This window comes from Lepisma saccharinum, chromosome 1, assembly GCF_977018435.1.
Source record: "Lepisma saccharinum chromosome 1, izLepSacc3.1, whole genome shotgun sequence".
Lineage (NCBI taxonomy): Eukaryota > Metazoa > Arthropoda > Insecta > Zygentoma > Lepismatidae > Lepisma > Lepisma saccharinum.
The window spans coordinates 43,233,512-43,257,402 of record NC_139229.1 but is presented as its reverse complement, the minus strand read 5'-3'; the positions used below and the strand labels follow the sequence as shown (position 1 = coordinate 43,257,402).

The 23,891-nt window shown below is 37.8% G+C and overlaps 1 protein-coding gene and 1 pseudogene across 1 annotated transcript in view; one reads left to right on the top strand and one right to left on the bottom strand.

Annotated features, from left to right (window-relative positions):
* Positions 1-8,707: 8,707 nt before the first annotated feature.
* LOC145991123 (zinc finger MYND domain-containing protein 10 pseudogene) lies at positions 8,708-10,337 on the bottom strand (annotated as a pseudogene).
* Positions 10,338-12,214: 1,877 nt separating this feature from the next.
* The window catches only part of LOC145994834 (2-amino-3-ketobutyrate coenzyme A ligase, mitochondrial-like), a 49,122-nt gene continuing 37,445 nt past the window's right edge, over positions 12,215-23,891 (top strand). The window contains exons 1-2 of the mRNA XM_083131189.1: positions 12,215-12,332; positions 21,139-21,362. Coding sequence (XP_082987315.1) covers positions 12,305-12,332; positions 21,139-21,362 — 252 coding nt within the window. The 5' untranslated portion in view covers positions 12,215-12,304. The remainder of the gene's footprint in view (positions 12,333-21,138; positions 21,363-23,891) is intronic.

The window sequence follows — 23,891 nt, the reverse complement described above, 5'->3', positions numbered from 1 at the left end:
TTCAACATCAAAAGTTTTTGGTTCCATCATACCCACATGATGAAAATTCAGGTTTTCGTAACCTAGTTTTCCCACCACAAAAATTAGGCTACAAATCCATTATTAGTCTTTTTATAGGCATTTGTAAAATTTTTTGAGTGCTGATGTATTTTTTTCTGAAATCCTCATTATTTCATTGAACTTTGTGTAAAATTTCAGAGAGATCAGATAATTGGTTAAGGAGAAAAGAAATAAAATATAAGCAAGGGTATCTTGTGTTGAGAGTCTCAAGAGTGACAGACAACACTGATTTGATGACATTTCAAAGTGCTGTAAAAAGAAAACCGTTTGAGATAGAGTGAAAAAAATTTAGGTGGTTTTTTTCAACCATAAAGGAAGGGTGTATAGCAAATTTCATCGAAATCGGAGTTGGTGGGTGTCATGACATCGTTGAAAATGGCTTGGAATGACCCAAAAGGAACCCAAGTCCAGAAATGCATCCAAAAAAGTTTGGGGCTGTCTATAACACCGGAATAAGACAACTGAAAGATGTGGCTTGTAGATTTAATATGGACGTTGCTACAGTGTATCGTAACACACTATGACAAAAACATTAAAGTAGGTGTTCAAAATGGAGGTTTCGATGATGGATAGGACGATGAGGTTCTGTTTCTTGGCCAGCTTGTTTGCGTGATCTAACCTCACTATATTTTTTTCTTGTGGGGTCATGTCAAAAGTGTAGTCTACGAGACACTGGAAGAGAGTGAATGGGACTTGCTGACAAGAATCCTTGCTGCCTGTGATACCGTCAGAACGACTCTATGGATGTTAGAGTGGAGTTTCTTACGATGCTGGGGGACGTCATTACGAACAACTACTGTAACGTTTTCATCGTAGAGTGCTACGATACACTGTAGTAATGTCTGTATTAAATCTGCAAACAGAATCTTAAGTTGTCTTATTCCACTGCCATAGACAGCCCCAAATAGTATTGGCTTGTAACTTTCCTATGATGCATTTCCGGACTGTTCCTAATCTCATATTGGTAATTTAAGGCAAGAATACAAGAGGAAATTGTCAGGATGCCTGTTGCAATGTTAGGTCGTATCATTGGTCAGTCATCTGTTGGATGTTATTTTCAACAAATAACTCAACAATGGCATACTCTGTACTATTCACCAGCTTCACTAAATGTTTCAAAGGTATCTGTTCTCTTTTATTAATCTCCGTTCCAAAATTTCCCATTCTTTTGAGCCACCGTGTATATTTTCTAGTATATTTATAGCACATGTAGGTATATAGTAGAGATGGATGATATCGGAAATTTGATATCATGATATATCAAGAAAATATCAGCACAGACAATACAATATTTTTTATGTATCATGATATTGGGATCGTCTTCACGTATATTGTCAGATATCATGACGATGTATTTCTGATGATACCAGGTGGTTATAATGAAAGTGACGGTGTTCAGAGTGGTACAGCACGGGCTGTAATGAGAGTAGCAGTCTGAAACTTCGTAGATATGATAATGAAGCAATGCGCTCGCGAATTATGCAAAAAAAAAAAAAAAGTTCCAATTCTCGCCACCAGGGTAAAAAATGGCGCTGTAAGCAGTCAAAACGTGGAATTTTCCGTAACTCTGACGTCAAAGTCGTTGACATTGCCTAACCATTGTGTGAGCTCCCTGGTTGTTGTTGGTGACGCTTGTTGCTTTTTTTTTCCTTTAGTGATGTGAATGTTCGCCGAACATTAAAAGTTTGATTTTTCCCGTGTAAAAAGCAATGGCTATTGCGAAGAAAGACCGTGCACTGCTAGTGAAGTTGTTTTACCAGAATGGGAGCAATAGTAACGCTGCACTGTGGAAATATCGCCAACAGAAAGGGCTGAGAAGATGGCCCATGTCAATTAATGGGCTGAAGAAGACGATGATGAAATTCGAGGAAACAGGTGAATTGGGTGTTGCACCAGGGAGAGGAAGGCGGCCCATCCCCGTGGAAGTTGTGGACGAAGTTGCTGTAGCTGTAGCTGACCGTGCAGCACATGCCTCAACTTCTGCAACCAGTGCTAGAGCTGTGGCACGTGAATTGTCACTCCCCTGGTCAACAGTTCGCAAGGTATTGTGGTGCATTTTACACTGGTATCCCTACAAGATTCAAATTGTGCACCAATTGAAACCCCAAGATATTCCACAACGCCGTGAGTTTGCCCATCGGTTTTTGGAACGCATGGAAGTGGATGACATGTGGCCGGGGAATATTCTGTGGACTGACGAGGCGCATTTTACTCTGGTCGGTACAGTGAATACTCAGAACTGTCGCATATGGGGTTCCACTCGTCCACATGTTGTGCAGGAACAACCATTGCACTCAGTTTACGTGACTGCTTGGTGTGGGTTCACTAGCTCCTTCATTCTTGGTCCGTTTTTCTTTGAGGAGATGACACCTCGAGGGCCTGTTAGGTGTACAGTGACATCTGCACGTTATAGGGACCTCCTTGTGCAACACGTGATTCCAGCTTTGCAAGAACGGAACTGTGAACACACCACCATTTTCATGCAAGATGGGGCACCACCACATGTCGCTCGCCACGTGAAAGATTTGCTGCGAGAAACCTTCACTAATGACCGCATCATCTCTAGGCAGTTTCCAGATGATTGGCCTTCCAGATCCCCCGACCTTAATCCATGTGACTTCTGGCTGTGGGGATATTTAAAAGATCGTGTCTATCAGGGACATGTCCGGTCTCTGCCTGATCTGAAAGCTAGCATACAACGACATGTCGCTCAGATTTCACCAGACATGCTTCGAGCAACTGTCGATCATGCCGTGTTACGAATGCAGCATGTTGCTGAATTGGGAGGCCATATTGAACAGTTCTTGTAACCATAGTTCCTAATAAACATGCCAGAATCATTGTTCTCGTGTGTTTGATCTTTCCTGCCTATTTCCTGTAACTATACCACGTTTTGACTGCTTACAGCGCCATTTTTTACCCTGGTGGCGAGAATTGGAACTATTTTTTTTTTTTTTTGCATAATTCGCGAGTGCATTGCTTCATTAGCATATCTACGAAGTTTCAGACTGCTACTCTCATTACAGCCCGTGCTGTACCACTCTGAACACCGTCACTTTAATTATAACCACCTTGTATATCATCTAGTTGCTATCACCAGGCCAAATTTTTTCAATGTCGCTATATATCGTCTAACATTAGTATATAGTATAATCATGGAGGATTTATAATGCACTGTCTTTTGCACCCAGTTTAACCAATGCAGAAGCTGATCAAAGTACTCTTGCATGTCACTACAGTAGAATTGTTCCAGGTCTTGCAGATCAATATCAATCTTAGGGCATTAGAGAATGGAGAACACAGCAGATTATTACGATAATATAATTAAATGCTAGTGTTGTATTCTGAAAATTTGACCTGGTTTACCTTAACAATATTATGTATTGTATATATTTATTAATATATTAATTAGATATAATACAGAAGTTTGGCAACTTCAAAATTTCCAGCAATTTATATGTTCATGAAAAAAGTTGATTTACCAGCAGTAAACCAAATAACCATGGATGCATGCTACAGGTAGATGTTTTTTCTTGCATTTATAACCTCCCCCCCCCACAAACTCACTCACTCGGAACCGCTTGCATACGTGGGATTTTTCCCCGAGGGGACTGGAATTATAAAAGTGGGTATAACATAGCTGCTTTCTAGGTAGGGGCAAAATAAACTATAATATATTTTGTAATCACCACTTAAAATCCTCATTTTAAAAGCTGTTCAAAGATAAAAATGGTAATCGAAATTCTTTTTTTTTTTTTCTTGTTCTTTACTGCTTTCATCCAAAACTTTCAAAATGGGATGTAGTCCCCATGAACTCTCCTGCCCCAATGTCACTGCTTGGGACAACAAAACACAACTGAACTATCACAATGACTGCATGCCACTCGCCTGACAATGAACCGTGCAAAAAAAATCTAAATCTGTAAAGTAATCTGCAAACTCTCTTCTTATATTGAGATGGCAACACTTAATCATGCTGGTGATCTGTATAGAACGCTAGCAGATGGTTTTCCGGAGCTGAGATCGAACCTCCCAGAACGGAGGGGCATGACAGGGGTGTATTCAGGCACTATACGAGGTGGCACAAAAGTGCTATGAAGCCAATAGCCCGGTATACATTTTAACAACGTGTGGTATACATACCATGCTGTAAACTTTTGAGCCTCTTAATGTGAAAAATTTCATTTCACTTCAGTGTGCTATTGAACTCCTTAAATCTATGAAATTTGTCCCTTTTTTCTTTTCATTTTAGCAAATTGATTAAAATGCTCTAGCACTGCAGCACGTATTATGCAGCCACCACTGCAGATAACATAGGAGAAAATGCCACTGGGAAACACAATGGCATGTGTATTAGTATTATTATTATTATGAGTGCCACAGAAATGAATGAAATCCAATGAGTGCAGTATTCACAAAAAGAGATACTGTACCTTCGCACCAAACTGCTGGGAGATTAAACTGGCCAACTTGCATATTGTCAGATGTAGATTAACCTGTTTTTTCTTCGGAAGAATTAATGACCCTTACTGTATGCTCCACTCTGCTTGGTCTCAACAGCACCAGGGGTGGATGGTTGGGTTTGACTTCCAGCTCTCATCACATTCTATGGACTTATCAGAATTTTCCTATGGATACCATTTTTAAACTTTGGTATTTCTCAGGACTTACTGAGTTTTCGTCTGTACAGTTACACCATACAAAACTGCACTGGCAGAGCTATTAACCCTAGTAAGCTAAAGCGTGGTGCTCATGTGGAGCTGTTTTCTTATTTCACCCCCCTTCCACTAATATCTTCCGCTCCCTGTCCGGTCTACATTAATTTGGATCGGAGAGACTAACAGGGAAGTATCGGTGTCCTTTTACAAGTGTTCCTTCAGTGTGTTTTTAATTTTGTGTCATCTGGCAGACGAAACAGTAGTGTCTACGTACACGCAAAACTTTTTTGCTAGAAATGCAAAAAAACAAACTAATGCAGATGCTCAACAACAAGAAAGGAAAATCTGTGCATTCTGACCCTCAAACAAGAGGATGATGACCAGATTCTTCTGCTGCCGTTGCTCCAAAGCCATGTGTGGTGAACAGCGGTCAAAGTGTTGTTTTGAGTGCACCCAAGACTTAATTGTAACATTACATTCCTGCCATGCTATTCATGTATTTTAGAAGTAAAAACTAACTTTTGTAGTAAATAAAATAGTTTTTGCAAAATTTAGGCTGTGTTTTAATACTGAGAAATCAGTAGACCAGGAGACGAATGGTTAGCTTTAACGTTTGGCACAGGACACGTTAGCTTTCTAGGGTTTATGGCATCAACAACAGCCAATCAATAAAATTGGACTTACCAGGTTCCTCCCAGTCTCTCTGTGTGTGTGTATGCAAGTGTGTTGAGAGAGGACAGTGGAACTGGTCTGTCAACCCCTTTCCCTTGAAATCAGCATCATTCCTTTCAATTCAAAAACAAGAGTGGAAAGCTTTGTTATTGTTAATAACTAAGGCCCACATAATTATGTAATTATATGTTTATCCTATTATGATTTTTTGATCATGTTGGTGTTTCATGCCAAATACATTTATTTACATATTTTAGTCCATGAGTACATATATTTCCATATTTCCTGACATTTTCTTATTTAATAAACATTTACAATACTAATCCCTGAAATGACATATGTAATGCCCACATATACAAAATGGAATGAATGGCACAGAACAGTCCGTTTTGAAATTGTTCAGTCCCACAGTTGCTTCTCTGGAAAGTGTGGAAGAATCATGTAGGGTGGGGTTGGGATGTGCAGTGGAGAAAAGAAGTCATCCCTCTTGGAGATAAACCTGGTTTACCATAGAATCTTAAGTATTAACTGGGTGCTAAGTGCAGCAATAGTTACAATGCACTGCAAACTTGTGTATGTAGCAGAAGATATATGCAAGTTTAGATACGCACCATTACTTCATGTGACGCGGAAAGATTATTTAATCAATACAAAGCCCTCTTAACATGATGACATGAAAATTTCAAACATATTTGTTATTCATTGTTTCTTACTCTTGCGGAAATCGTGTATTGGAAAAGCAACAAGAATATGTTAAATATTGTATTTGTGTTGGTTTGTCCTACTGCAGCAATTTATTTTGATAAAAATAAGATGGAAATGCTGGCAACATAATGCTTTTGATGCTACATATTTCTTACTTTTTCAATGCTTTCATTACATATTGTTGGATTTTTGATACATATATATGTTACAAATTTATCTGGACCCTATTAATAACAGTAATAAAGTTCAGTTAGTATTCAAACAGAATAACCAAACTAAAAACTTTGAGAGATCAAAAAATTGAGCATAAAATACAGGAACCATATTATGTTCTCATTCTACCTTATTATGAGAGAGGCCACGCAACATAAACTTTGACGGTAACAGTATGGTATAGGGAAAACACATTTCTTCAAATTTACAGGAGAAAGTACTTACGGAACTGAGTTTCTGTAGACTCGTGGAAGTGTTTTCTCCCTTCGTTCAACTTATTCGGCTGGTAAATCATATATTTTTCGACATTAATGTCTCTCCGATGCACAAAAGCTGTCGCATCCATTACATTCGACTACGTGAACCAAATGTTCTGTACATTCGATGACGTAACCCCCGGTCAGTGTTTCTAAACTCGCCAGTTTTGCCAGAACATGACAATTTTAACTATGCCTAACCTAACAGAACCTAACCTAACCTTGTGTGCATGGATCGTGGGGTTATTTATGAATGGTTTGTGGGGATATCCTGCATGGTTCATGGGGCTATTAGAATGGTTTGTGGGGCTACGCGTGCATGATTCGTGGGGCTATTAATGAATGGTTTGTGTATTTATGATTGGTTTGTGGGGCTATCTGTGAATGGTGTGTGGGGCTACACGTGCATGGTTCATGGGGTTTTCGAACCCGGAAAAAAAATACAGAATGAGTAACACGAAAGTAGGTATTTTTCGGTGAAGAAGGTTGCAAATGCAAACCCACTGATCATGGACAACGCTAGTCAAGATTTCTCCGCCATATTGTGTGTGAGGGGAACGAACAATAATTACTCGATATGTGGAAAATTGAAGCTATTTTCGTGAAAGAAGTGAAATCCCACCTTAAACAATGTTTCACAATGCTTAATAGGTAAGTACGAATGTAAAAAAATGACGAAATGAACGAGTGAAATATCTTTTCCCTATACCATACTGTTACCACTTTGACTAAAGTTATACCAAAATATAATAACTATGCATTGTAGCACACAAATCAACCAATAAAAAAATATTTTTTGAACTTTTAGGGTTCGGTTTTTAAGATTTTTGGTTTATTTAATTTATACAAAATTTCAGAATTTGCAAAAATATGACAACATTTTGAAATCTTTAGAGAGATGTAGATCAAACACTATTTGACCTGAAGAGCTCAAATTAGTGTAATTCTCTTCTTTTTTTAATTAACTTTAGTTTGAAATTGAACAGGACTATTGTTTTGGAATTTTGTACTCATTTTTTTTTTGAAATATATGTTTTAAAGAGATGTGTTGTGCCTTTAAAACACACAATTTTTTGTTACAAATTACAAAATTCAAATACCATAGTCATGTTGCATTTCAAACTACGAGAATGACACCAATTTAAGCTCTCTAGATAAAGTAGTGTTTGATCTACAGCTGTTTAAAGATTTCAAAATGTCATTTTTTTAAAATTATTGAGTTAATAGCTCAAAAGCAAAGCAAAAAAAGGTTAGAATTTAGAAAGTCTCCAATTTCGTTAATTTTCGGTATACTAACTAATTTTGGCGTCCTAATCACGAATCTGTTGTAAAAAACTGGGGGTCACGTCTGGAAATTGTACATTTTGATGAAAAATTGTTTGTTAGCGCCAAAAACCATCCACGGGTAGCTCCACAAACCATCCACGGGTAGCCCCACGAACCACCCATGAGTAGTCCCACAAACCATTGACGTTAGCCCCAAAAACCATCCACGGGTAGCCCCACGAACCATTCATATGAGGTTAGGTTAGGCTCCATTAGCACTCATTTCACCCCTAAATTCATCAAAAAAAAAAAATAGGGATCGTACTAGAATTGAACATCATAAATCATTTTCTTGTAAAATAACGGGATGGTTGGACTCAATGACAGGAGATGACATTTTTGTTCGTAAAACTACGCATATACACCTATATATATAAAAAATTCAATCGGCTTTTTTTCAAATTTTCAGACGTGACCCCCAGTTTTTTTTCAACAGATTCGTGATTAGGAGGTCAAAATTAGTTATTATACCGAAAATTAACAAAATTGGAGACCTTCTCTATATTGTAAATTCGCTCCATAAAAAAATCTATTTTTCAGTTTTTGTCAACTTTACAACTACTATCACTGTATAAAATAATATCAATTTCTGGCATGTCAAGGTTCAGTCCATCGTTTGATTTGACATGGAATGACTGAAATGTAAATATACAAGGGAAAACAGTTGTGCTGAACATCCACTGATCTGGTGGAATGAGTAGAAAAGTATCTCCAAGTATATAAAAATAATAAATTTGGAATAAAATTAGTTTATTTTTATCAGTTTATAATAGTTATTATCTACAATAAAAACCATTATAATTATTCTATTCCTAATCAATAAAATTTTCTGGTGATTCTACTTTCTATCTGAGTGTGAGTGATTAGTTTAACCTTTAAATTGTCAATAGCTTAAACATGACTGACATTGCATGCTTATCAACAATTTCAGATAAAGAAAAATTAAAGACAATTACCGAATGATTAGTCAGACAGCACATAATATGAAACTACGAATGTAGAAAAGAGTAACAGATAAATCAGTGAAACCTCATTATGAATCCAATTTCACTTCTTTAACTTGAAAAACCAAATCACAACTTGCTTTATGTTTTTTCCAATGTTTCACTTGACATTCTCGACCACAATACCACTCTTCTTTACACCGGGAACATTTTTTACTTGCTGGATCTCTACATCTTGCACATCTGTAGTTCTCAGGCATTAGAGCTTCCACAATGTCAAAGTTATAGGTGTCAACTAATCTTTTAGCATGTTCAAATACTTGTGCTTCATCACACTTAAATAGAACTTTAGCTTGATTTTGTGCTATTTCCTCCCATTTATTAGTTCCACTTTCCAAGATGGCTTTTCTTATCTCTGGAATAACTTCCAATAGAGGAAAATGTCGAGGTGGTGGTACATTTGTTATTGATAGTTTGTTTATGTAGTACTTCAAATCTAACATGGGAGGTATTTGATCGATTAGAGCATCATGGAGATAGCCCTGTAGTTTCAATAATTGTTCTTTTCTGAAATCATTGATTTGATAATATGACAAGCATGATGGTCCAAGTAATAGTTGCCGTATGGCTATCCAAGTCTGCCCTTCAGGTTTGATCACTTTAAGTTTGAATGTTGCATCTTCTTCTTCCCATTTTCCATTTTCATAAACAAAAAACTTACCACATTTGTTTTTTCTCCATGGTCGCTTTACTATAAGTTCAGTTAAGAGCAAAAGCACATCGTGAGTTTCATATAATTTCTGTGCTGCACTCAGAGGGAGGCACTGTAAATATTCTGATATGTAGCGTATGATAGAAATGCAACGAATTCCTATATCAAACTTCAGTTTATTACTTTGTAATACAACTTCATCTTTACTGGAACATGGTTCGTTAACTGTATCCACTTCATTAGTATCGAAAACAACCAGTTCTGCAAGTTTTGGCATGCAGTAATCTATAAGATCAATTACACAGTTTTCTAAACACTCGCAACTGTCTTCATGATATAATATAGTTTCCATTAGTGCAACTGCCAATGCTTCATGATAAAGAACCATATAGGGCAGAAAGGTAGTTGTAGGTTCTTCATTTATACTCAAAAGTATTGGAAACACTTTTTCTCTCCAAACAGATATACAAATTGCTTCATGCACAAGAATAGGTATTTTCCCGCATGAAATAAACATTTCTTTTACAACTTCGTTTGCAAGTTTACCCGCTTCATAAGCGGCTTGCAAATTCAATCTTTGTAATCGTTCGTGTGACTGAAACCACCTCGTAGTACCAAGTTCCTCAATATTACTCCGTTCTATGCTTTGAACACAAAGTTCTATTTCTCCAGGTAACATTAAATGTCCAGCACTTGCTTGCATTTTCACAACGTTTATCTAAAAAGAGAGAGAGGAAATTCAAAACTTATACTTGCATGAACTTATTACTGGAGTACACACACCAAACAACTCTACGGTAACTAAGCAACCATATAAATATCAGCGTTGCCAGAGTCATGCGCACAGAATCAGCTATGAGATTACCCTCCTCTTGGTCTGGAAATTGCGATTTTATTTCCGTCCAGAACAGTGGAATTATACACATTTATTATTATAATTCGCGGTAAAACTTTACTCTACCTGAGACAGATTCCTTCAAATTTACAGGAGAAAGTACTTACGCAAATAATTTTCTGTAGCGTTGTTGATGTTCGGGAATGTAGTTTTGATCCATTTTAATGCGAATGCATGTGGTTTTCTACGAAAATCTATTTCCGACGTGCTATTGCTGCTGCCGCCATTTGCTTTCTGCAAGAGAGCACAATACGCGATATTGCTGCTGCTACAAGCCGATGTTGTCCGTATATGCTAAATTGAACGAAAGGAGTGCTAATGGAACCTAACCTAACAGGCCTAACCTAACCTAGTAGGCATACCTCGTCCCCGTAAGTAAGTAAAAAAGTCAAATTAAATTCCTAAAGTGTTTTTAATTTTTTAAAAAATATTTCCGACGCGCTAAACGCGATATTGCTGCTGCTACAAGCCGATGTTGTCCGTATATGCTAAATTGAATGAAAGTAGTGCTAATGGAACATAACCTAACAGGCCTAACCTAACCTAGTAGGCATACCTCGTCCCCGTAAGTAAGAAAAAAAAGTCAATTTAAAATTCCTAAAGTGTTTTTAATTTTTTTTTTTTTTAAATTTTAAACTATGCTTGCCTTACCTAACCTAACATAACGTCAATGGTTTGTTCCTGAGGTGTTTTTTTTTTAAAATTTTGTAATTTTCAGGGTTGCAAGGTGTATGTAATTTATTGCATATGTTCGAGAATAACCAACTTTCTCCTTTGTCGTTAAAAGTGCCTTAGTGTGATAGCCTGAGGTGAAACACGTCTTTTAGTGACACGTGACACCAACAGTGTTGCCAGTGTCCCTCGTAATATTGTGAAAACATCGATTTTTGGAACAGCCCATTTATTCCCTTCTGCAATGTTTTTGAAAATTCGACAAAGTTCTTTTTCTGTCAAATTCAATAGATGGCCATCCAAATTGTTCGTTGGTATTGTGAAATGTTGCAATAATTTACCTTAATGAGTTCTGTGCATCAATACACACGATTTGCAAATATTTTTTTTCCGCCTTTGGCAACACTTTGCTTATTTGTTATTAAAACATGCATGTTCTAACATATGTTTGTCTCTCTAAATTTTCCCAATGTACAGGGCATTCTCTTGGCAGAAAGCGTTTCTTCTCATTCCGTTTCGCTATTCCGTTATACGGTCGTAATCACCGGGTTGCGTGACTTTTCGGACACTCTGTACTTTATGTTGGTAGTCAGCCCTTATTTTGTCATATTTTCCTACCTTTGACGTTCTTATTTTTAGGAATACTGGACAGAAGGGGGATTAACTCCTACCAACCCCTTGGCACGCCACTGGACTCGTGCATTCTTCGTAATTTCCTTGCCACATTTTTTCCCGTCCCGACGTTTGGGGATCTCGCACACCCATCGGCCCTGTTTTTTGGTTCCATTTTGTTGGTCTTGGAAGCACCTCTCTGGCAGCACTGTGGTTTTCTGCTTCTCACATCTCTTGAACACCTTTTAGTGATAAAGCCCCGCCTTTCGTGTATTAACGTAATCGAAAATTACATTTATTGTTACGGTCTTTTTAAGGCTATTAGCAAAAATACATCCAATTTTTGTGGACTCTTACTTCAAGAATAATATTTGTACATAGGAACTTAAGCTTAACATAACAACAAAATATATTCAGGCAAACATTAGAAAACGAAGGGCGGGGCTTGACCAATGAAAGGTATTTGAGAGCTTGAGAGTTGTGCGATAAAAGTCTGAGCACATGTTTTCTTTGATGTTGCCCTGCGACCAATTCTATGTCTTGAGATTGAAACAATTCTTCACCCATTAACGGGTACAATGATTAGGTCGTTAACTAAAAAGTATAGTAAGTAATTGCTTTGCTTAGTAAACTAAGTTGAGTCCATGTACTCTCATATAATCTGTGGATAAAACATAGCTATTTAGTGTCACATAACTTGACGAGTTGTTTTGTGTTTGCGTACTGATAACGGAACGACTTAAGATGACCGGATACCTCTCCGATGTTCTTCATATTTGGCATACTCACTAATTTAGGCCTCCTAATCACGAATCTGGGTACTAATCTGATTAAAATTTCAGTAACCACCAAACGTCTCTAATTCCCTTATTTTCGTATTTTTCACATTGATACTTACGTATTCTCCATTCCTAAGGGTTCTTCAAGTTCGCGTTTCGTTTTTTGCACGCAAATAATCTCAATTTTCGAAATATCGAGTATTTTTATTTTGTTCGCTTTCGCTTGCGTTACACGCGATATGGCGGAGAAATCTTGACTAGCGTAGTCCATGATCAGTGGTTATGCAGTGTTGCAACCTTCTTCATAGAAAAATACCTACTTTCGTGTTACTGATTTTGTATTTTTTTCCAGGTTCGAAAACCCCATGAACCATGCACGGATAGACCCACGAACCATTCATAAATAGCCCCACGAACCATGCACGGCAAGGTTAGGTTAGGTTCTGTTAGGTTAGGGGGAGCGAATTTACAATATAGAGAAAGTCTCCAATTTTGTTAATTTTCGGTATACTAACTAATTTTGACCTCCTAATCACGAATCTGTTGGAAAAAACCGGCGGTCACGTCTGAAAATTTCGATGAATTTAGGGGTGAAATGAGTGCTAATGGAACCTAACCTAACCTCGTGTGAATGGTTCGTGGGGCTACCCGTGGATGGTTTTTGGGGCTAACGTCAATGGTTTGTGGGGCTACCCGTGGATGGTTTTTGGGGCTAACGTCAATGGTTTGTGGGGCTACCCGTGGATGGCTTTTGGCGCTAACGAAAATTTTTGTACAATTTCCAGACGTGACCGCCGGTTTTTTCCAACAGATTCATGATTAGGAGGCCAAAATTAGTTAGTATACCGAAAATTAACGAAATTGGAGACTTTCTCTATATTGTAAATTCTAGCCGGTTAGGGAACATAGTTAAAGTTGTTTTTCAAAATTAGATATTTTTTTCGGGTTCGAAAACCCCACGAACCATTCATAAATTGCCCCACAAACCATTCACGTATAGTCTCACGAACCATTCATAAATAGCCCCACGAACCATGCACGGCAAAGTTAGTTTAGGTTTTGTTAGGTTAGGCAAACAGTTAAATTTGTTTTTCAAAATTAGAAATTTTTTTCGGGTTCTAAAACCCCACGAACTATGCACAGATAGACCCACGAACCATTCATAAATAGCCCCACAAACCATTCACGGATAGCCCCACGAACCATTCATAAATAGCCCCACGAACCATTCACGGATAGCCCCACGAACCATTCATATATAGCCCCATGAACCATTCATAAATAGCCCCACGAACCATTCATAAATAGCACCACGAACCATTCATAAATAGCCCCACCAACCATTCATAAATAGCCTTAGAGATACTGGGCGAATGGGGGGAGGGGGGTTATATCCCCCATCAACCTCACATTGAGCATGCCACTGATCCTGTGCACGTCATGTTGTCGCAAGTTCGTAATCAGAAATGATGAACAGTAACTCACGTTTATTTACGTTCTAGAACTGTTACACAGTTACAAAATCGCATATTTGGAAACACTTACCGGTTGTTACGTCATGAAACCCTCGCAAATATTTGGTTCACGTAGTAGACGAACATCAAGGGAACAGCTTTCGTGCATCGGAGTGACATTAATGTCGAAAATTACATGATTTATCGGCAAAAAAAATTCAACGAGGTGAAAACAAACTTCCAAGACCTTCCTAAAGTATAAATAAACCCATTTCGGTAAGTACTTTTTCCTGTAAATTTGAAGAAATACGTTTTGGGGATACGAAAATTTTACCCAAGTTTGGAAACACTGCACATCAGCTGACGATACTGCATAACAATGACGATAGACAATGTGAGTCAAGATTTGCCCGCCGAATTAGCAACGACCAATAAATAATTATATTGTTAAAAATAAAGCTTTCTTCATGGGAAAAAGAGTGATCCAAAGTTGAAAAATGGGTAACATTATAGTATAAGGGAAACAGATTTCTTCAAATTTACAGCAGAAAGTACTTACGGAAATCATTTTCTGTAGCGTTGTAGAAGTTCGTGAATCTAGTTTTGATCCATTTTAATGCGAAAACCTGTCGTTTTCTGTGAAAATCTGTCCGACACGCTGTTTCTGCTGTCGCCATTTGCTTTCTGCACGAGAGTACAATGTTCCGTGTGTTAAGATGACGCAACCCCATAGTCAGTATTTCAGCCTCGCCGTGTTTTCACTAGAACATGACTTATCGAGTATTTTTAATTTTTTTTTTTTTAACTATGCTTGCCTAACCTAACTTAACCTAACCTAACCTTACGGAAAATGGTTTTTGGGGCTAACGTGAATGGTTTTTGGAGTACTACTTTACTATACCGGAGACACCTATCAATGATTTATTTCACAATTTTTTACATTGCTAACATACTATTCTGCATTGTGGAACATTTCTTTAGGTGAAATGATGATTTTCTAACGAAAATAATGTCTATTTCTTACATTAACGAGTACTTACTGTTGTTCCTTATTTCCCACAAACCATCCACGGGTAGCCCCAAAAACCATCGACGTTGGCCCAAAAATTCACGGTAGCCCCACGACCATCATGGGGACTAGGTATGCCTACTAGGTTAAGTTAGGCCTGTTAGGTTAGGTTCCATTAGCACTACTTTCGTTCAATTTAGCATATACGGACAACATCGGCTTGTAGCAGCAGCAATAGTGTGTATTGTGCTCTCGTGAAGAAAGCAAATGGTGGCAGCAGCAATAGAGCGTCTGAAATAGATTTTCGTGGAAAACCACATGCATTCACATTAAAATGGATCAAAACTACATTCCCGAACATCAACAACGCTACAAAAAATGATTTGTGTAAGTACTTTCTCCTGTAAATTTGAAGAAATCCGTCTCCGGTATAGAAAAGTGTTACCGTTTTTGGGGCTAACGTGAATGGTTTTTGGGGCTAACGTCAATGGTTTGTGGGGCTAACGTCAATGGTTTGTGAGGCTAACGTCAATGGTTTGCGACGTATTAGCATAATTTCAAATCTGGTCACGAAAATAGGTATTTTCCTGTGAACAAGGTTGCAACACTGCGTAAATCAACAAAACACTCGCACAACGTGCCCTGAACCGGTACGCTATCGCCTGCCATAATATGTTACAGAACCGAAATAACAAGTAACAGTAAGTACTCGTAAATGGAAGAAATAGACATTATCGTTGTTAGAAATGCATTAATTCACTTTAGGAAATGTTCCTCATTCCAAAATAGTATGTTAGCAATGTAAAAAATATGATTTATAGGTGTTTCCCTTATACTATAATAGTACTGAAAAATGTTCTGCTATGAATATGAGGTAAATAGAAATGATTTTTTTTTTGAAAATAAACAAGTTATATGTTTCTCCGGCTTACCTAACTGGTACCCAGCCAATTTCTAACATGCCTTTAACAGGGACTCTGTAGATAAAGCTGGGGAGCCGGAGCGGATGCGGGACTGTGATAGCGGTTGGGGGCAGTAGGTCAATTACCCCACGGGTGAAGCCCGGAATCGGTGGGAAATTTGGACTAAAAAATTTCAAACAAAAATATTTTTTTAGTTTAAATTTGCCACCGATTTCGGGACGAAAAACATGAATACACCTTAAAGAATGCTCCGCGAAGCAGATAGGTAAGTAAAAATGTTAAAAATTGACAAAATGAAGAAGTTATAGGTGTCCGGGGATTATCAGATTTTTACCCGAATCTGAAGTTAAAAGTTGTCGGAAAATAAGGCGTTGGTTTTCGGAATGGAAACCGTCGATTTTCGCGAAATTTTTGTTTCACAAGCAACTATATATATATATTAGGGTGATGACTTTTTCATTTTTTTTCTCAAAAATTATTTCCTGTAGCACAAATGGATGAACTTTTGCCTATTAATGACTAAAATGTGGTATATTCCATTGAAATATTGAAAAAGGTCATGCAAAAACCATTTTTAAATTTTATGTATGCCATTTTACCATTTCGTAATATTGTATTAACAATATTTATATATAATATAATTCAGCAAATGGAGTTGTGTAATAATTTATGCACCAGAGAATTGTATGGAATATTCCAGAAAATCATAGAACGCTGTGCGCCGTCCGGCCGGACTGAGATGTCATGGTGACGTAATTACTCGGGAAGCTTCTGTACAGTACTAAAATTTTCTTCAGCTGTTTCGCAGTGTGGTATAAACTGCTATATAAGCGAAGTGTTCAAAGCGGGTAGTTGAGTTTTGAGCTGCTCAGATGAAGAAGCACTTGGTGAGCACGCTTCATCAGGAGAAGTGGAGCATACACTTTGACGGCAAACACATTGATGGCTTTGAATATCAGGCCGTGCTCCTCAAGAATGAAGCAAAATAAATTAAGTTGTCTGTACTCAAATTGAGAGATGAGAAAGCTCAAACAATCGCAGAAGGACTCCAGTATGTGTTAGAGGAGTTCAACCTGTGGGGATCAATTGTGATGATTGTTGCCGACACAACAAACGTTGAATACCGGCAAGAAGACAATCGTTGTTGTTCGGCTGCAGCAAATGTTCGAAGAGAAAGGTTACCCCAAACCCAAGTTCATCAGTTGCCAGCACCATGTGCTGGATCGCGTTCTTCGCATTGTCATGGACAATGAGCTCCATGGTTCGACTAAATCACCAAACATCGAGTACATCTTTGTGCAGGATTTGATGAGCAATTATGATAAATTGAAAGCAGCCTTCAGCAACGGTAAAACTGAGATAAAGGAAACAGGCGGCTGGAGAGAACACATGAAGTTTCTCTACAACTTCAGTCATGTCTTCCGTCACTTCACTGACAGGAATGAGATCCCCTTCGTGAAGTTTCAACAGATCCCAACATCAGCAATGCACGATGTAACTCTCGTGCCATTCTAGCCCTTCTTGCGTTTATTCTGATGCCTGAAATCCGGAACAGGTTGCGTAAAATTTGTTCATTCATTTCCTACTCATGGGCTGACAATTGGTTCAGCAGTCAATTGTTCCGTGCTGAAGATTTTGATGAACTATCTGCAGTTCTGAATGACTACCCAACAGGTCTCAAATGCTTGAAAACCCACTGGAAAACAGATGAATCTCCAATCAACATTGCCCGAAGCAACCAGTGCTGTGAGCGTGCGATCAAAGTTATGCAAGACTTGCACGACTCCTGCCGCAACAAGAACAACCTCCCACTGAGATTCATCCTGTCCAATGACATTATCGTGAATAATTGACTTCCTTGTGTGTTTGATGACCCTATATAAAGTTGTATATATGTGACTCTAAAGCTTGTGTTCAATTTTATATCTGCTTACGGTGACTTCAAAAAATGGGCAAGAAAACTGATAAATAGAATTTTTAAAATCATTTTGTGCGTGAGTTTTTTTTATCTAATTAACTTGAAAGTAAGATTTTATCTAATCTTTAATAAAAGCTCATCAAATTATGATACAGGGAAATGAGGTTGTAAAAAAGTCATCACCCTAATATATATATATTCCTGATACTACCAAGACACAATTTGGTAAGACACTACTTTACGTCCTTTTCCTAAGGAATACGTCTCATACATCGTTGGAAAGCTTATTGTATAAGGAATTGAACAACGTAAATCCCAAAGCGAGGAAAAATTACCTGGAGGAGGAAATCGGTAAAAACCGATGTTGTCCGGATATCCGTAAGTGAACGCGAGGAAATTTTTCGATGATGAAGCACATATTTAGGGGTGAAATGAGTTCTAATGGAACCTAACCTAACAGGCCTAACCTAACCTCGTAGGCATACCTCGTCCCCGTGAATGGTTCGTGGGGCTATCGTGAATGGTTTGTGGGGCTACCCGTGCATGGTTTTTGGGGCTAACATGAATGGTTTGTGGGGATATCGTGAATGGTTAGTGGGGCTATCGTGAACAAAGTGTAAAAAGAAAAAGGTACTTACCCAAAGAGATGCCGGCTGTCTGCAAGCACGGTTTTGAATGATGCACTAAATTACTGTATTACTGGGGATAAACATATTTTACACTATCCACAAGTTTTTTGTAACCTGTTATTCTTCATGCACCATACACATGCACAACACACCGCGAACGCAAAGAAGCAATCACCACGCTTTCACAACGCGGACACAAAGACAAGCCTGCAGTGTTGTTAACAACAATCGGTTACTACCAAAATGCAATAAGGACGTAAAGTAGAGTAGCCCAAATTTTAACTCTGCCTAACCTAACCGAAACTAACCTAACCACACGTCAATGGTTCGCAATTATTTTGCAATTTCTAGATCCTGGTACTACCACGACACGAAATTTTAACTACGTTTGCCTAACCTAACCACATGTCAATGGTTTGTATGGCTAGCGTCAATGGTTCACAATTATTTTGCAATTTGTATACGTTTCCGACAAATTGTAACTTCAGATCCGTCATTGGCAGGCCTCAATTAGTAAGTATGCCAAATATGAAGAAAATCGGAGAGGGGTCCAGTCATCTTAAGTTATACCCTAATAACATTATCGTATTGTTCTGTTTACTAATAACATTTTCGTATTTCACAATTAATTCACGTAACATTCAATTGTAGGACAATTTCTGAAACGAAAAGCAGGACATCCATGGATCTGTATGTACGGGGGAGGATGGCTTGCAGCTATAAATAAAAAGAGCACAGAGTCAAGTGCACCCCTCCCCTCCCTCTTTGACAATTGAAAAGTCATGCTGCTTACATGTCTCCTGAAATATTACACAATTCTCTTTAATCTGTTTTCGGTAACAGTTTAGTATATCGGAAACACATTAAAATCGGATATTTTGTGTTTCACATGGTTCGTACTTACCAATTGTGTATTGCGGAACATAGTTCAAGGTGCCATTATGCTTTTTACACGAAAACAAACAATTTTTATTAATTATGTAGTATCGCCCGAACACCTCTCACTCATTTATTTCGTTAATTTTAGCATTGATACTTACCTATTCTGCATAGCGGAAGATTCATTAAGGTGAAGTTATGCCTTTTTCCATAAAATAGTGTCAACTTTGATATTACGAGTCATTATTTGTCTTCCTTGTTTCGCTTGTCTAACAGACAATATGACGTGTACTCGTCAAGGATCATTGCACGTCGTGCTTGTGTTTTGCTGATTTGCAGTGCGCAAGCAGTGTTTCAAACCTTAATGACAGAAAATTACATACTATTAGGATATTTTTTTTTTTACATGTTTCCATGATTCTTGCATGTTTAGCTCCACGAGCCATGCACGATAAGGTTAGGTTAGGCAAACACAGTTAAAATTTGGGGTCGTACCATTCACGTAAGTTAGTTCAGGTAACATAAAACGTGTGGAAACTCTGACACGTGGTTACGTCATCGAACACAGGCAAATAGCAAGGAAATGGCAACAATCGCCTCTGCTTGTTGGATATATTTCTCAGGAAAAAAAAAGGAATTCCGGGTCAGATAGCTTAAATGATCTAAAGAAAACACCTTTACGAACTTCCACAACGTCAGGGAAATTGATTAAAGAAAGTAGTTTCTTCTGTAAAAGTGAAGAAATCTGTTCGGGCCATACTACATATTTATCCAATTTTTCACATACAGAGTGATTTCTTTGATTCCTTTCCCCACTTCCGTAACACACAATATGGCGGCCACAACTTGATTTACGTTGTGAGTATGCATTGTTTCCAACCTTCTTCACCGAAAAATACCTACTATTGTTTTAGTCACCTGTGGAAATTGTACATTATGCACGGATAGCTGTCGGATAGCCCCATGAACCATTATGCACGGTAACTGATGGATAGCCCCACGAACCAGACCTTCCACCATCTGAAGTCATTCCTGGGCAGCAAGCATTTAGACACTGAGGAAGGAATGAAAACGATCGCGAGTAACTGGCTATCATCACAGGCGGCAGAGTTCTATGAGGAGGGTATCCAAAAACTTGTAGTTCGTTATGATAAATGTTTAAACTGGCAAGGAAATTATGTAGAAAAATAGAGAAGTGTATGTAAATTCAGAAAAGAAATGTTTTTTTGAATTTTTTGGTTTTAGCTACTGGTACAAAGTTGATCTCTGTTTCAGTTTTCAGTAAGGAAATTAATTTGAAAAGGATATACATATATGTTATTGTCCATTTTGTTTTTGGCAGTGCCTTTTTTTTGTTATCACATTAAGGACCAAAAATAAATAGTCTCATTTAACATGCCAGTAATTTAAAAATCACTCAATCAGCGAACATGTATGTTTAACATGTTCTCTGCCACGTCGAACATAATGACAAAACCTGGCACACAACAATCATTCCATGTTGGTCATTATGACTGAAACATGTGGCTTGCAACTTTGTTGCTCCTAGCACACCGTTGGTCACAAGTATAACATATAACAATGATGCACTCAGCACATGACCGAGAAGGTGTGGGGAGTCTGCACGTAAAAGTGCTTTGGCTGTTCTATTTTTTACAGGGAAAAAGCAAAATTTGCGAAATAGAGTCTAATAACCATTTTGGTGCAGGAGGAAAGAATTAGTGGAACCACCCTGGCACAGAGCTTGTAAATTCAGTGATGTGTAATTTTTAAATGTTAAATTTCTAATAATTCTTTGACTAATGGAGTTTTGTGTACTAGGTGTGCAGTCATTCCCAAAATGGACTTTCCACATGCTCAGATGCCAGACTCATGCACAACCCTTCCTCAGAGAAGTGATGCAAGGGGAGCTTGTGAAGATCGTGGATGCAGGCACCTGGAAGAATGAACATATCCTTACTTCACAGCAGGATGTAGGAGTCACTGTCAAGGGGTATTCAAAGAAAGTACTCAATTTCTGCTCCAATAATTATCTTGGATTCTCAGTAAGTTGTTTTTGCAATATCTGCTCCATACTTGCATTAGTAATAAATAAGTTCAGGGTGGCTACTCATAGCGAATTCTGCATGAATTTTTCTTTGTACACATGAAGAATTGCAACTTTTATTAATCCAAATCCCATTGAATTTATACGTATTTCTAAATGCCCTGAGACAAATTATTCACAGTTTAACTTTCATTTTTATCAAGGAAGGAAAAGAAGGATGCTTGGAAAATAAAACAGAATTCTGACAATCTGTTTACTTTGCAGAACAATTTATCTGACAGCCTGGAAGAATATTGCAAGATATATTGATGTTGATTAGTTAATTTCAGTCCAGAATTCTTATAAAATTAATAATTTTTCATTGATTAGTATATCCTGTAACATTTGTGACTGTGTTTGTAGATTTCGAGTCTGAGTATGTGAAGTGGCACACCTTAAATTAAATATTTTAAATATACAATACCGTTTAATTGAATTGAATTAAAATGTTATGAATTTGGATACATTGGAATCATATTGTTAATGTTTGTGTGGGTGATAAGAGTCAGTAACACATGAGGTTGAAATGGAAAGAAACATCTGCTTGTACCATTGAATTTTTGGAAAGCTCACCTTGAACACCAGGAATTTACTTGAATTTTATCATGGTCTTAAAGTAGCCACCCGGATGTTAGATTTCACATCACTACCATAAAGTGAATCTAAACATTTTCTCTATTTTTTTTAATGTCTCTAATTACTTAGTGACGTGCTAGTAGTATAAGAGTTTTGCAAAAAAAAACAAAAAAAAAACAATATTGTGTTACTTGTAAATTGGGGTATTTATCAGCTTATTTACAATTACACCACTTGCATGCAATATATTTCTGTTCGAGCAAGTGTTCTTGGATTACGAGCCAGGTTTAATCGGTGCAACGTTTCTAGCACATACATTCCTCTCATTATCATTCTGGAGACTGATGAGACCACAACTGAAGACCAAGGCCCTACTCCTCTCTGTCAAAGATGACTCGGAACTCCGTATTCCAGAAGTATACCATGTACCCTGTGAGTGTTGGACACCATCAGGGTTCCCACACACCTGGAGAACCTGGAAATCTCAGGGAAATTGAAAAATATTAAAATATTTTGAGTCCTCCTTCGAGGGAGGGATATTATATTTGGAGTTCATGTAGCCGTAACCATATATAGGACATACAGGAGACACCGTTGAACAGCAACGAACAGTGAACATCAGATTATTCCAACCAGGAGAGTCAGGACTAGCAGAACACAGCATTACCTGTGGGCACAGTATTTTATTTTCAGATACAAAAATTGTGGCCAAATGCTCCGGTTACTGGGACCGTCGAGTAAAAGAAGCCGTAGCAATTTCCCTAGAAAGCAGGTACGAAGGATAGTTGGGAAATAAGTTTCCCTCGTCTGCCATCAGCAGAAAGTTTTATTCTGTAGAAATAACATGAAATGAGCAGAGAGAGGCATCATTACACTATTTTTCCATACAGTCCCCAGCAACATTCAGGCACTTGTCATACTGCTGCACAAGTTTCAAGAAACCCTGTTCGTAAATCTGTGTGTCCTGTTTACTGATGAAAAGACTTTGGTTCAATGTTGAGAGGAATCAAAATTTTCATTTTCATTTCCTTTATTTGTCCATCACATGACATACTGGAAATCCCACCCATTCATAGCGAACAACACCTCGCACTTCATCCTTTGTCCACGATTGCAACATACTTCTCAACTATTCCTGTCTTCAACACAGCAGTATGCTGGCAGCCTCTGCAAGGAAAAGGGTGTGCATTGGGCAACAAAAGAACGATGATGCCCATATAACCACAACATATGCCAACCCAAAATTTCCATGCATTCTGGAAATGCACATTCGGGAAACTTTTTTTTTTTTCGACTACCCCTCTTATCAACGGGGACAAGGGACTCCAGCTCAGTCATGCCTGGAATCCACTTCTACGTTAAAGCACGATATCCACCAATAAAACATGAGGATCTAGAGCAAACCGATATGAAGACAGTGTCCAAGCTACTCTCCATCATAGTTATATATTTAACCTCACACTGGTCTCCAATTCTACATTCCCTGAAGATTAGAACAATGTATGTGCTCAAAACATTGCAAGCTAATGGTGATTTACCCCGGCTGGTAACTCGAGAACACTTCTTCGAATCATATCACCATTATAGCTACAATTCCTTCTAATATCCTAACACATTACCATATTTACTCATGTATAATGCACACTTTTTTCCAAAATTTTTGCCCCCAAAAAGTGTGGTGCATATTATGCACGAAATAATTTCTTAATTTTTACGGAACCGTATCATGTTATATATTGTTGTAAAGCTTGAATTCTGCACTGTCTGAATATGGCAATAGTATGCCATTCAAAATGGTGACACTGATTTGCAATGCGGTTGAAATAAGTTCATTACAAAATGAAGGAATGTTCTGATTTTTTATGTACTTTGTATGAAATAAAAGATAAGGAAATAGAAAATAATTAAAATG